This window comes from Alligator sinensis, unplaced genomic scaffold (genome assembly GCF_000455745.1).
Source record: "Alligator sinensis unplaced genomic scaffold, ASM45574v1 scaffold1504_2, whole genome shotgun sequence".
NCBI classification, from domain to species: domain Eukaryota; kingdom Metazoa; phylum Chordata; order Crocodylia; family Alligatoridae; genus Alligator; species Alligator sinensis.
The window spans coordinates 1,411-14,250 of record NW_005843759.1 but is presented as its reverse complement, the minus strand read 5'-3'; the positions used below and the strand labels follow the sequence as shown (position 1 = coordinate 14,250).

General features: G+C 49.6%; 1 protein-coding gene across 4 annotated transcripts in view; it reads left to right on the top strand.

Annotated features, from left to right (window-relative positions):
- SH2B2 (SH2B adaptor protein 2) overlaps positions 1-12,127 on the top strand; it is a 46,692-nt gene extending 34,565 nt beyond the window's left edge. The window contains exons 9-12 of one of the 4 annotated variants that reach the window (XR_003092413.1): positions 964-1,157; positions 5,578-5,749; positions 6,732-6,992; positions 7,775-7,898. Coding sequence is in view for 3 of the 4 variants with exons in the window: in XM_014527649.2 (XP_014383135.1) it covers positions 964-1,157; positions 5,578-5,749; positions 7,775-8,094 (686 nt within the window). In the remaining variant the exon portion in view is untranslated. Of the gene's footprint in view, positions 1-963; positions 1,158-5,577; positions 5,750-6,731; positions 6,993-7,148; positions 7,402-7,774 lie in introns of those variants that run through there. The other 3 variants (XM_025195712.1, XM_014527649.2, XM_025195713.1) reach the window with 3 other exon arrangements.
- The last annotated feature ends 713 nt before the right edge of the window (positions 12,128-12,840 follow it).

The following is a 12,840-nucleotide window of genomic DNA, read 5'->3' as shown; positions in this document are numbered from 1 at the left end:
GTTCCAGACCTTGGCCACTCGAACTGTGAAGAAGTTCTTCCTAATGTCCAATCTAAATCTGCTCTCTGCTAGCTTGTGGCCATTATTTCTTGTAACCCCCGGGGGCACCTTGGTGAATAAAACCTCATCAATTCCTTTCTGTGCCCCCATGATGAACATATAGGCAGCCACAAACTCGCCTCTCAACGTTCTCTTGCGGAGGCTGAAAAGGTCCAGGTTCTCTAGTCTCTCGTCGTAGGGCTTGGTCTGCAGGCCCTTAACCGTATGAGCGGCCCTTGTCTGGACCCTCTCCAGGTTATCCGCATCCCTCTTGAATTGCGGCGCCCAGAATTGCACGCAGTACTCCAACTGCGGTCTGACCAGCGCCCGATAGAGGGGAAGTATCACATCCTTGGACCTATTCGTCATGCATCTGCTGATGCACGATAAAGTGCCATTGGCTTTTCTGATGGCTTTGTCACACTGCCGACTCATGTTCATCTCGGAGTCCACTAGGACTCCAAGATCCCTTTCCACTTCCGTGCCACCCAGCAGGTCATTCCCTAGGCAGTAGGTGTGCTGGACATTTTTCCTCCCTAGGTGCAGCACTTTGCATTTCTCCTTGTTGAACTGCATTCTGTTGTTTTCTGCCCACTTGTCTAACCTGTCCAGATCTGCTTGCAGCTGTTCCCTGCCCTCCTTCTCTGCCATGTGGCATTTTCAGTGGAATTTAATGGGAGTAGCTCTGTCCCCCACTACCCACAAGTGTATAGCCGGTGCCTATGACAAACCCCAGCATCCAGTCTGACTTGGGCACTGGCTTCCCAGCATGCCTTGTGTACCTCAGTATGACGTCCTCCTGCCTGAGCAGCCAGGAGTTTCTCTGTGTAGCCTGTGCACTACTGCTGCATTTTGTTTTCAACAGTAAAGGCTTTCCTTTCTCAGCTGCCCCTTCCCCTTTTTAACCCTTTCTGCCTGTGCCAGGTGATGAAAGTGAGACAGAAGTGGAAATCAACCTCTCTGATTTCCCCTGGTTCCATGGGACACTGTCACGGATTAAAGCTGCCCAGCTGGTGCTCTTCGGGGGTGCCAGGAGCCACGGTCTGTTTGTCATTCGGCAGAGTGAGACTCGCCCGGGCGAGTACGTGCTGACCTTTAACTTCCAGGGAAAAGCAAAGGTAGGTGCTGCTGCTGTTGTTACATCTCTCTTAATGCTGCAGTAACACTTGCCCAGTTGCAGGGAGAGCATCAGAGCAGCTGTCGTACAACCCTGAGGCTGCTGTCTCCCATGGGAGAGAGTCTCTATCGGGCTAACTCTGTGGCAGGGCACCTGAGGTGCTGTCACTTTGAAAGGCCAGGCAGCGTGCGGAGCCATGAGCAGGTGGGGTCAGGACTATTTGTAGAGTCGGCTGATCCAGGGGCCAGCAGGTGAAGGTAGGCCTGAACACCAGGACCATTTATTAGTCCATAGAAATGCACTCTTTAGTATATAGTATGGCCACCCTTCAGTACAAAGAGTGATACTAGGAAACAGCATCCCACTGAAAATGAGAGGGGGCATGTTAGGTAGCTGCCAGAGTTGGAATTTACTTCCTGGTGCTTTTGTAAAGATAAGATAAGCACCAGGGGCTTTTCTGGTGGAGGATGAGGGTAACCACCATGAGCCAGTGGGGCCTAGCACTGATGGGGTGGGGGCGGGGAAAGAGAGCAGCTCCACACCGGGCAAGAACAAAGGGCATCCCTAGAGGAACAGAAAGGAGGAGTTGGAAGCTGCTTGTTGGTACAAAATACTGCCTAAGGGTCCCTGCCAGACCCAGATACAATGAACAGGTAGTAAAGTGCCTGGTCATCTCACAGCATTCTCCCCTCTGCCCCCAGTTCTCTGGAGGTTATCCAGCTTGCTAATGGCCACACAGGCTTGGGTGTGGGCTTAGCTCCTGAATGTTAGTGCCCGTCCAGAAGGATGCAGTCAGTGCAACTAGGGTGTACAGGTTGGCTGCAGGGAAAACAAACCTGGTGTCAGGGAAACGCTGAGGTGTGGAGTTGCACCCCAGAGGTTTGACAGCTCGTGCTTCTCTGCTATGAGATGAGGGTTTAAAGAAATAGCACTGGCAGATATTTGTCCTGGTGCCAGCCCATCAGGGACATTGCATTAGGAAGATCAGAGCAAGCCCTGTTTTTCCTCCTCCTCCTCCTCCACCTCCCCCGCCCTTGACACCCCACTGCCTTTTTGTTCTTGCTGGCTGGTTCTTTGTCTTGTGCAGATCATTTTTATGCAGCGTCTGTCTCATATGCCCCTTCATGATGAATGGACTGTGCATTTCTACTCACAGAGCCCTCCCAGCACCCCTTGTGTAAAGCTGCCCCACTCCGCAGCACTGTAGAGCACAGCCAAGTGTCAGAACCAGTGTGGGACTGCTAGTCAGCAAACCAGTGAGAGGCTGAGAGCACAGGATTGTCAGGCTGGAGAAGAGAGCACAGCAGAAGAACTTGGTACTATGGCCTAGTGCTTAGTATAGAGCAGGAGTGCCTTGAGATCCTTCTAAGGGTGCCACACAATGTTAGCACTGTTAGCTGTGCAAGCATGATTCACAAGATAAACCTAGAGATTTCCAATAGGAATCCACCATGTTAAAAGCATTCTGCCCTGTTGTGGGCTTCCTGAGTTCTTTGCAACAGAAGAATTACTCTAATGCTTTTCTGTAGTCAAAATAAGTAAAAACAGAAGGGATGGCATATTCAAAGGGCTGCACTGAGTCTAAGGAAGTTGAGAACCACTGGTCCAGAGGATGACTCCGAATATCAGTATCCTGCTCACAGCTCTGCCACTGACTTATGCAGTGATGCAGGGCAAATCACTCAATCCCTCTGTCTTCATCTCTCTCTCACTTGTAAAACTGGGCTGATACCTCCCTTTCTGGAGTGTTTTGAGTCTCTCTTTTTCCTTAGTCCTATTTCTGCTTGACTGCTTGAACTGAGCCATGTGGTAGCAGTATCTTTTGCAGATGTCCAGACTCAAGAGAGAAGTATTAGTCGTTCCCTAGTGAAACTGCTGGTTAATCTCCTGTGGAGAGGAATATTGACCTTTTGGCACCAGCTGCAGAATTTCCTGGTCTGATGGGCTAAAGCAAAATGCAGTTTGCATGAATGGTACTGCGGCTAGAATCAGAAGGGGTTAAACAGAATGGGAGGGGTATGTGGCAGAACTAAGAGTGCAAATCCCCTCTCTCCATTAGAAACAGCAGGGGTATACTAGAGTCCAGCAGCTACTCTGCCAGACTCTGGGCTGGGATAAGGGGAAGGGGAAAGGAGATGTTCCTTGAAATGATGTTCCTCACCCCAGACTCTGCAGGGCTGGAGTGGAGGAGGTCATCCCAAGGTACACCTTAGCCTTGGCAACTCATTACAGGCCTAATCCTGAAAGCCACTGAGCACCCACAACTGTATCTGGTTTTGGGAGTACCGCGGGTACTCATCATCCCTCTGGATCTTTTCCTCATTCTGTCTTCTCCCAAACATCTCAGTTCTCAATACATACATTGATGGAGTTCATGAATCTTAAAAAAAGCAGGCAGGGCTCCAAAGAGATTAAGGTATGATCCTCCCCTCTGGATTACTGGAGCAGCACTCAGGCCTTTTGGTTGAAACCTTCTGCTGCCTGATTAGCAAGGACTTCCATAGCTGGATACCAGTGCATGGCAGACAACCCAGCTGAACCAGCCTCCTGGCTGACACTACCACAGAAATGTCTGAAGAGATGCTTTAGTCCACATGCCAACTCCTGCTCCCTTTACCTGGGCTAGTGCAGCCATCAGTCCCCCTGAAGCTAACAGGACTCCCTGAGGTAGGGAAGGTTTGTCTTGGAGTATAATTTTGGGAGGAGGATGCACTTTTATATGGTAGAGAATTCAGGGACTTAACCCCTCCCATTCTGTTTAACCCCTTCTGATTCTAGGTTGTGTCTGACTTAGTAGGTTCACAGACATTTAAAGCTGGTGGGAATTACTGCCACTCTCCATTCTTGTTAGAACTAGACTTCTGAAGCTAGCAAAGTTTTGCCACTGATGTTGGCTGAATTAAGAGCTCTCAGCGAGCAATACATGTACACTTCCTTTCTGGGACAGCAGGGCTGTCTGGTGGTGTTCTAGGCCTCTAAAGAGAGAGCAGGTGCTGCTTTTATTGAACATGTTCACTGTATAACAAGGACGGCAACTTGCTCTAATTCTTGCCATTCTGCCAGACAGCACTGCTACCTAGCTGTGGTCTGCTGAGAAGCTGTGTCAGGGGCCTGGATGAGTCAATTTGTGGCAAAGCTGTTGGTTTCTAGGTCACCAGTTTGAATTCAGCGGAGCTCAGTAATGACTAAATGTTGTTACCCCTGAGGACCATGTGGCAGCAAGGGCTGCAGTCTCAGCCTGGTTCCTCCATGGACAGAAGGGCCTCCTGGCCATTCATGCTAGTGTGCTGACTCGGCAGAAGCCTGGTTAAGTCCCTAGGCAGAGCTGCCTTGTAACCCGTAGACATTGTCTCAGGGGCAGGGGTGAGTTAGAAAGGCAGGGACAGACAGGAAGCTCCCAATGGGAGCCTCTGGCCAGGTTAACAATGGCCTCTGGTTCCCGTGGTTGTTGCCTGTGTCAGATGACCTAGGGCATGCCAAAGCACCAGAGTGCAATGTGGAGTCAGCAGTTCATTCCACGGGGCACCACTCATTTAAGGAGCCAAGAGACCCACAGGATCTGTCTGTGTCCAGCAGTCTCCATAGGGGATGCGTCTGTGTTCAGTGCTGCAGGGCTCTTCCCTTCCCTGCCATAGGGCATGTTATATATAGGTTTTATTGGTACTTTCCTGGACTTTATTAATAAATATGCATGTCAGAGTTTTGTGAAGACCAGTGCAGGTGGATCATAGGCTGAACTGAGGGATTTGCTACTTGGGCAGTTTCAGTGAACAACACTGCCCTCCTAGGGGTACTACTGTAACAGTTTAGCAGGCCAAGCCACAGTGGTAAGTGGCAGAGAGCGAGCCCTTGGTTTCTCAGCCGATGCCTTGTCCTGCTGTTCGGTGTCATGGCAGTGTGCAGCTGGAAGCATTTGTCAGTGACAGACTTGGAGCACAGGCCCCTCACTGTGCGTTCTCCGTGTGCAGCCTCTCTTCTTTAAAGACTTTCCCAGATTTTCTTTGAAAGAGCCTCTGCTTTTTATTCCCCCTCTTTCTCAAGGAGCACTTCTGTTGAATGCTGTTCACAGCTCAAAAGGGCAGCTTCCTTAGCCAGTTGGGTTCTGAATGGGTCATAGCAACTGTTGCTTGGCAGCCAGACAGTTTCTCACAAAATGCTCTGAAATGTGAGATCTTCCTGTTTTTGAGCCAAATCCTTAGTGAAGCAGAAGAGCGGGGTTATGTTTGGAGACTAGTGGCCACCCCAGTGTGGGGAGGAGCAGATGGCAATGTCCTATCCATCACGTGTAGGAAATGAGATGCATGAAGCATTGGCAGCAGGTGTGCTCTGAAGTCACGCGCCTGTCCATATCCACCTCCTTTAGCCTCCCTGTCTTCTTTGCCTTGTGATGGCTCCTGACCCTGGTATGCTCCTCCTTGCAGCATCTACGGCTCTCCCTGAATGAGAACGGCCAATGCCACGTCCAGCACCTCTGGTTCCAGACCATTTTCGACATGCTGCGGCACTTCCACACTCACCCCATCCCCTTGGAGTCCGGCGGTTCCGCTGACATTACTCTCCGCAGCTACGTGGTGGCACAGAGCCCCCTGCCTGGTAGGTCACCCTGTAACACAGCCATTCTTGAGAGCAGAAGTCTGAGAAGGATGTAAATGTCCACAGAGCCCTGGTCTGCTGGGAGCTGGGCTTTTATTTCTATGGGTTGGGAACTCAAAGGCTTAGAGCCATCTGCAAAGGGGAATGAACACTGCTTTATCCAGGGTTAGAGTTGGAATAGGTTTGCTGCATTTGAATTGTTCTCAGCTCATTCACACCCAACAATTAGAACCTGCTTTTAAAATGTTTATCTTGTGGAAGGGCTCCAAGCGTGCGTCCACACCCTATGATAAGCATGTTTGGACTGGATTTCCTGAGATCCTGTAACTGTCCAAAAAAAAAAAAGGCCTTTCCCCACCAACAGTCTTTTCCAGAAGCTAGGCTGTTGCTTTTGTGGTGTTGGCTACATGTTGATCCTTGAAGGTTGGGCCTAGGAGTCTTATAGATCTGGAGCTGCTCCAGCCACTAGCCAGCATGGCCAGAATTAAAATGGGTCCTACACACGGGGCCTTTTTGGGTGGTCTGGGTGTTTTACCATCCAGGTCACTTTTGCAGCAGAATAAAATATAGCACTTTAAACCAGGGATCTCGAAATAGTGAACAAAAGAGGGTCGGAAACTAAAACCCCACTTAACAGAGGGGAAGACTGAGGGGCAGGGAAGCTGCGAGTCACATAGTGAGTGGTTAGAACAGACTGCAGGTGCCTGGATCTGTAACTCGCTCCACGTGCGCTTCTGACTCTGCCCATGGCTGGATTGTGACTGTGGTACGTAGAGAAGAGAGGTTAATGTTTTGGGATTCCACTGTCCTGGGTACAGTCCTGGCTGCTGATAAGCCGCATTGCTGATGCTCTAAACCATAGAGTATTACAAAGTATTAGAGATGCTCTAAACCATAGAGTTGCTGCCTCTATAGCTGATCTGAAAGTCTGTGGGGTTGCTCAGCACGGCTGCCTTCACCATTGTGCCTTTCCCTTGTGAAGCAGGAAGAAGGGCTTTGGGAGGCCCAGGATGTGTGTTTTCTGCTCCAGCGATAAGGAATGTACTGAGTGGCTTATCGCACCGTACAAGCTCAATGAAGCAGGGAGAGAAGTCACTTGAGAGGTGATCAGTTGCCACCTTGTGGGAGAGGATTTTATTACCTGCAAGCTCAGTGAGCCGGGGAGCAGTTCATCACGGGCATTGTTCCCTGGTGTCTGGTCAGGAGGCTCTTGAAGGGCTGAATATTTCCAAGCAGCACTGAAGTGAGTGGTGATTAATTGCTTGGGATCAAGCTGCCTCCAGATTGGGAGAAGGCTTTTAAAAGCCCGTTCCCCAAAATGAGGCAGCAGTGAGGGCTCTAATGAAATATGGAGTCCATTATTGGTTTAGTTAACCCTGAGATTGGTGTTGCCTCCAAGTGTTTTCCCCCAGTGAGGCAGGTTTTCTCCCATCCCCGGAGCAGATGGCATGGAGTCCAGCCTACCAAGACCCCTGGATCTATCACAGAGAGCTCTGTGCTATCACCAGTACCCCTCACTGCCATGATCCCTCAGATGGTGACAGAAACCTTCACCAGCTGCTGTCTTCTCACCCCAACCTCCTGCCACAGCAGAAAGCACCCTGTTTCACTGAGCTGGAAGCATCTGTGGTGGACATTGCTTTGGTGGCCTGGTAGGTTGGTGGGAAGGTGACAGATTGTGTGTCCCACCCAAACTCACAGAGGTCTGTGGAGCTTAGGGTAAGAGGGCACAGTGTCACAGCACTGGTACTTACTATGTACCCCCACTTTTACCCTGCAAGCTGGCCGCACAGACTCGGTGCTGACAAGAGAAGCATTTGAGCTTCACTGGCTTCTGAAGCTCTTGTTATACACAGGAGCTCCAGCAGGATCCCTACACAGCCTGATGGTGTTTCAGGTTTATGCAGGGCAGGGAGAAGCATCACCTCTGAGAACAAGGGATGGTGTTGGTTCTTTGAGGGAGAAAGAGCCACTGCTTCTCCTGTGTTGTCTGTGACTGTGGCACTCTTGTGTTTAACTTTTCAGAGACTGGCCCCTCCCAGGCCATTGCTTCTCAGCAGCCCAGCTGCAGGCATGACCTCCCATCCCAACACTACTTCTCCAGCTTTGTGCCAGGCGCCTTCCAGCCTGCATCCCCCTCAGAGGGTGCTATTGCCTCTTCCTCCTCCTCTTCCTCCAGCCACCCATCGTACCACCGGATGGAGGGGACCTTGAACACCCGGAGCCGCAGCAACAGTGTCGAGCGCCTGCTGGAGTCGCCCAGCGTGAGCACAGAGGACTATCATGAGAGCGATGGCTCGCGCAACAGGACCAGGGCGGTTGAGAATCAATATTCTTTCTATTGAACACTTGTGGACTGGAGTCAAAGCCTCTGTTTGCGGTTTTTTCCCATGGAGCCACTGCTTGTGGGAATGCTCATGCTGTTAGCAATGAGCTGGCCTCCTTGGCTCTCTCTCCAATGTCTCCCCCACAGTGGATGTTTACATATCGTCAAGGCCCAAAGCCTTGGGCCAGCCCCATTCTGGACCTCCTCTCTGGTGTTCCCCTTGCCTTAGAGTCTGACTTGCCTCAACTGGGACCGTCAGAGTCTCCAGCTCCTTCCGCCACCAGCAACAGACAGAGGCCATTCTCTCCTTTCTTGTGTGCGCTGAGATATGGGTGACATGCAACCGCCAGCAACTGTGGAAGCTCACTGCTGCTGAATCTCACCGTGTCGGAGACCCCTACCAAACACCTGCACTGCTTCATTGTGCTTGAAACCTGGATGGCTGAAGATATCAGTGCCATTATGGAGCCTGTTTTAGGGCCATCATTGCCCTCCAAGAGCTCTTGACTGCTTGTGCTGTATGCCCCTTTCTTCCTGGCCAGGGTGGCTCCTCCACCAATCCGACTGAGACATTCCCCTTTCCATTTGAGTCTAGTAACTGCAATGATTCTCCTGGAATAGGACTTTATGGCTTTGATTTATACTGCTCTTGCTTTGTGCTCTCTATGGCTGATGCGCCTACATGGGTCTCCATGATAGATAGAGACATGTTCCCACTGCAGCCTAGGTCACCTCAAACCATTACTTCTCTTCGGGGATGGTTACCTTGAATTCTGCAAACAAACCACTGCAGGGCAGTAATGGCTTAAAGTGGCCTTGTGAGTGACACCTCTCTCTGAGCCAACTAGCAGAGAACACCCACCCACACACTCCTCAGAGCCATGATGGAAAGGCCCTGCCAGACTAGCTAGCCCCAGTCTGTTGCTATGGCAGGAGTGTCCACTGCAGAGAACTTAACTGAAGAACTGACCCATTCCTTTTCCTCCTTAGTTTTAAGTCTCCAGTCACTTGCAAGGCATGATACTGTCATCCTGCCCTTGCCATCTCTTAGGGCAGTCATCTTGAGGGCACCACTGAGAAGCACAGCCCTGCTCACCCACCCCTGGTTGGCACATGCCAAACCGGGGAATGGGACAGTGAGGCTATCTCACAGGATGGAGATGGAGAGCTCAAGAATGATAGTGGGGGCATTCCCAGAGCAGCTTACTTGCCTCATTCCTGGGTTCAGTGCACATAGAGTAGGTGGCAGGGCTGCGCTTCTCTACAGCATTCTCTAGAGCACCATGGAAACAGTATGGATGTGTATCCTTCACTGGCTTAAATCCATGTGGCCTGTTGATACAGAATTTTCCCTCGGTCCCTTTCAGGCTACTGATGATGATTTTTTTGCTGCTCTTTTGTGGACTCCCTCCAAGCTGGCCATCAGTTTCCTGGTAACACCAGTGTGAGTGCCAGTGTGCATGTGTCTCATTGATGTTTGTACACCCATATGGAAGTCCCTGGCTGCATCCCAATCCTAGCTCTTGGCTCTCCATTCTACTCTCCTTGCTAGCAGGAGCCCACTCTAAGTGCACTGTCTGAGTGAGGTGGCTGCTTTTAAATACCCCAGCTTTTAAGGACAAATCTCTTTGTGGGGGTTTTGTTTGTTTGGTTTTTAAATCTCCTTAGCCCCCAAGTGGCAAGTGTAGCTACTAATTTTGGGTACTTAATTTATTATATCACCTACTGGCAACACCCCTGGAGCCTCATTTTTGGAGGTATGAAAATGAAGGCATCCAAAGCCAGTGCTTGCTTTTAAAAATGCTGTCCATGACACCTAATTGCCTGAGGAGAGAGAACCAGAGAGAGGAGAGGCCTGTTCCCTGCTGCATCTAAAGACAGACCAACTGAGGGGCACAATGAATATGGGTTGTTCACACTGGAAGTTGAGTAACATTCCTCCCTGAGTGTCTGTCCAAGGCAGCATATAAGACCTGTCTGGGCCACATATATTTTGTACTGCTATAACTACAGGAAACCCTCACTATTCGTGGGTTCGGCATTCAGGGTTTCAAATATTTGCGAATGCTTAACCCACTTCTTAAATACACTTAAGGGAGCTCCTTGGAAGCTGTGTGCCTGCTGCTGCCAGGCTCCCATCGCTGCTGCGCTCCCACCGTTGCCAGAGCAGCCATGCCCCTGCTCCCCCAGCTGCTGGGGGTACCGAGTTCATGAACGCAGATGGCGTTCATGAACTCAGTGCCTTATTTGTGGATTTCACCATTCGTGGGGGATATGAGAACATATCCCCTGCGGATGGCGAGGGTCACCTATATATGGGAAAGGGGGGTAATTTTGTAGTTCAATTGGAGTAGCTGGACAAGAACAACCCCTAGTGTAGTTCAGTAAAATGTGGCTTTTACTGGTAGAATGATTCCTATTTGGGAAGGGCAATAAGCCAAATCGGTATAAGGCCTCTTTATACCAGCAGCCCTGCATCCACACCCTAAGGCCAGACCCTTCTGCCATCATAGCTCTGTCAGTCAGGTGTGCAAAAAGGAGTGATTCTTGACTGACACAGCAGAAGCCCCAAGTGTCACTGTAGTTATGCTAGCGAAACAACACTTATAGCAGTATAGTTTGTTCTGTGTATGTGTGCGAGGGGTAGTTGTACTGTATCTGTGTAGAGTACAACTCTGTTGGGATGAGCTGTGTCCATATGAGGAGCACTTGGTGCATGAATATTCTGCACTGGTAAATCCCCTCTTTGGCTTTAGTTATGTAACAGTCATTGCTGTGATCACCTGAGTCTTTCCCCAGCTTCTTGGGTGGGTTCTGCAGCCAGCAGCAAGCCCTGTGCTACAATAGTGCTGCTGCTGGTAGTACCCAAGCTGACTAATGGAAAGCTAGCACAGCTTGGCCTACATGAGTAGCAACCACAATAGACTGCAGCATAGACATAGTATGAGGTTTATGCCTCAACAAAACCAGAGCTCCACATCAAGGCCCTCAAGTAAAGGCTTGCTTGCTTTCTTTGCTTTCTTTTTTTTTGGTGTGTGTGCCTTCTTTCATGAGCCAAGAGCATGTCCCCTCATCTTTTCCCTTAGTTCCACCTCTCCCACCTTTGTAAAGGCCAAGGAGGTGGCTTCTGAGCCAGCTGCCTGCCTTCTGAGCCACAAGGGTTGTGCTTCTGAAGCATGGCAGGTTGGCATGCCATGCAGACACCCCTGCCCCAGAACACCCAAGTGTTGCCTGTCCACTGGTGCCTGCAGCTGCTCCTGCTGTCAGAATTCAGAGGGGACACTGGAGGTGGTTTTTTATTTGATTTGGGTTTTTGTTTTTAATTGTGCATCACAACTGCCCAGCCTGGGAATGAGCGATTTATATGAAGAAGTGTGTGCAATATCCAGAAGCGTGGTACTGTGTGCTACAAGGAGAGGCAGTTTCCTCAGTGAGTGAATCTGATAGAGATCTGCTCTGTATACACACAAGGAACCGATTAGGAGTATCCAGATATCGCACAGCCGCTCCCATATTGATCTTGGAAGAGGCTCAGCAGCTCCTGGGATAGAGGGGAAGTGTTGCTTTGAAGACTTCCCTGTGTTGGCTGCTTTATTTGCCCCTTTCAGGTCAGCAGGGACAGAGAACGGGGATATGAATGATCAACAAGCAAAACTGTTAATTTGTAAATATGGAAAGATCTGGAGAAGTCTAATGTTCTGTAGAATAAATTAATTTTATTTAAGAAAAAAACCCTGCTTGTAAAACAAATGGGGAAACTGTTCCAGTTTTGAAATAAAAGCACTTGAAACAGGACATGTTGAAAATGCTACAGGGCTTTCCTGGGCTTGTTATAAAAACAGAGGTTGTTGCCATGTCATGTGTGTGGAGGTGGTAGTTTGTGGTATATAGAACAGCAGCACCAAGTAGTGTTAGCCAGGATGTGCTAGGTGCTGTTCAAGCTTTGGGTGAGAGTCTGTCCTTGCCCCCAAAGAGCTGCCTGCTTAAATAACAAAGGGTGGGAGGAAAGAAGTATCCTTATGCCTGTTTTGTGGGTGGGAACTGAGGCAAAGGGTGATTTTTTTTTTTTTTTTTTTTTTTTTTTTTTTTCCAAATCGCACAGGCAAAAAGTAACAGGGCTGGAAAATGAAGCCTGTCTCCTGCCTCTTAGGATGAAGTTACGCATTACACTTAAACCATACTAAATCTGTGCTTTATTAAGCTGCATTGAAGTCAGAACATGCTTGCGACTTACAGGCATGGAAAAAAAACAACCTAGCGCTTTACTTTCATCTCTGTGTGCCCCCGCACTGAGTGCAGCTCATGCCTAGAAGAGGAATTGTGTCGGTTTGACTTGGCTCACCCAGCGTCTGTATAGTCCACATGCTTCAGTGGGGCTTTTTGGCACTTTTATCTAATAGCTGATTGAATTGGCTATTAGATAAAAGCACCAAAAAGCCCTTCTGAAGCATGTGAGCTATACAGATGCTAGGGACCTGGGTCAAACTGATGCAATTCCTCTTCTGGTAAAGTGCTTCCTCCCCCTGACCCAATCTGGTGGTGGTAACTGTGAACAGTTGCATGGTAAGGGTTAATATAATTTCTTGCTTGCACAGCTCTGACTTGCCACAAGTGGTCTGGAGAGTAGGGGCACTGCTAGAAGCCAGAACATCTAGGGCTGTATCCCTGCTCTGGGAGGAGTTGCTGGGAGCAGTGCATTGTGGGATGCTGGGGGACTGCAAATTGCTTGTTGTATCTTCGTGGTGCAGATTGAAGTTACCCTAAC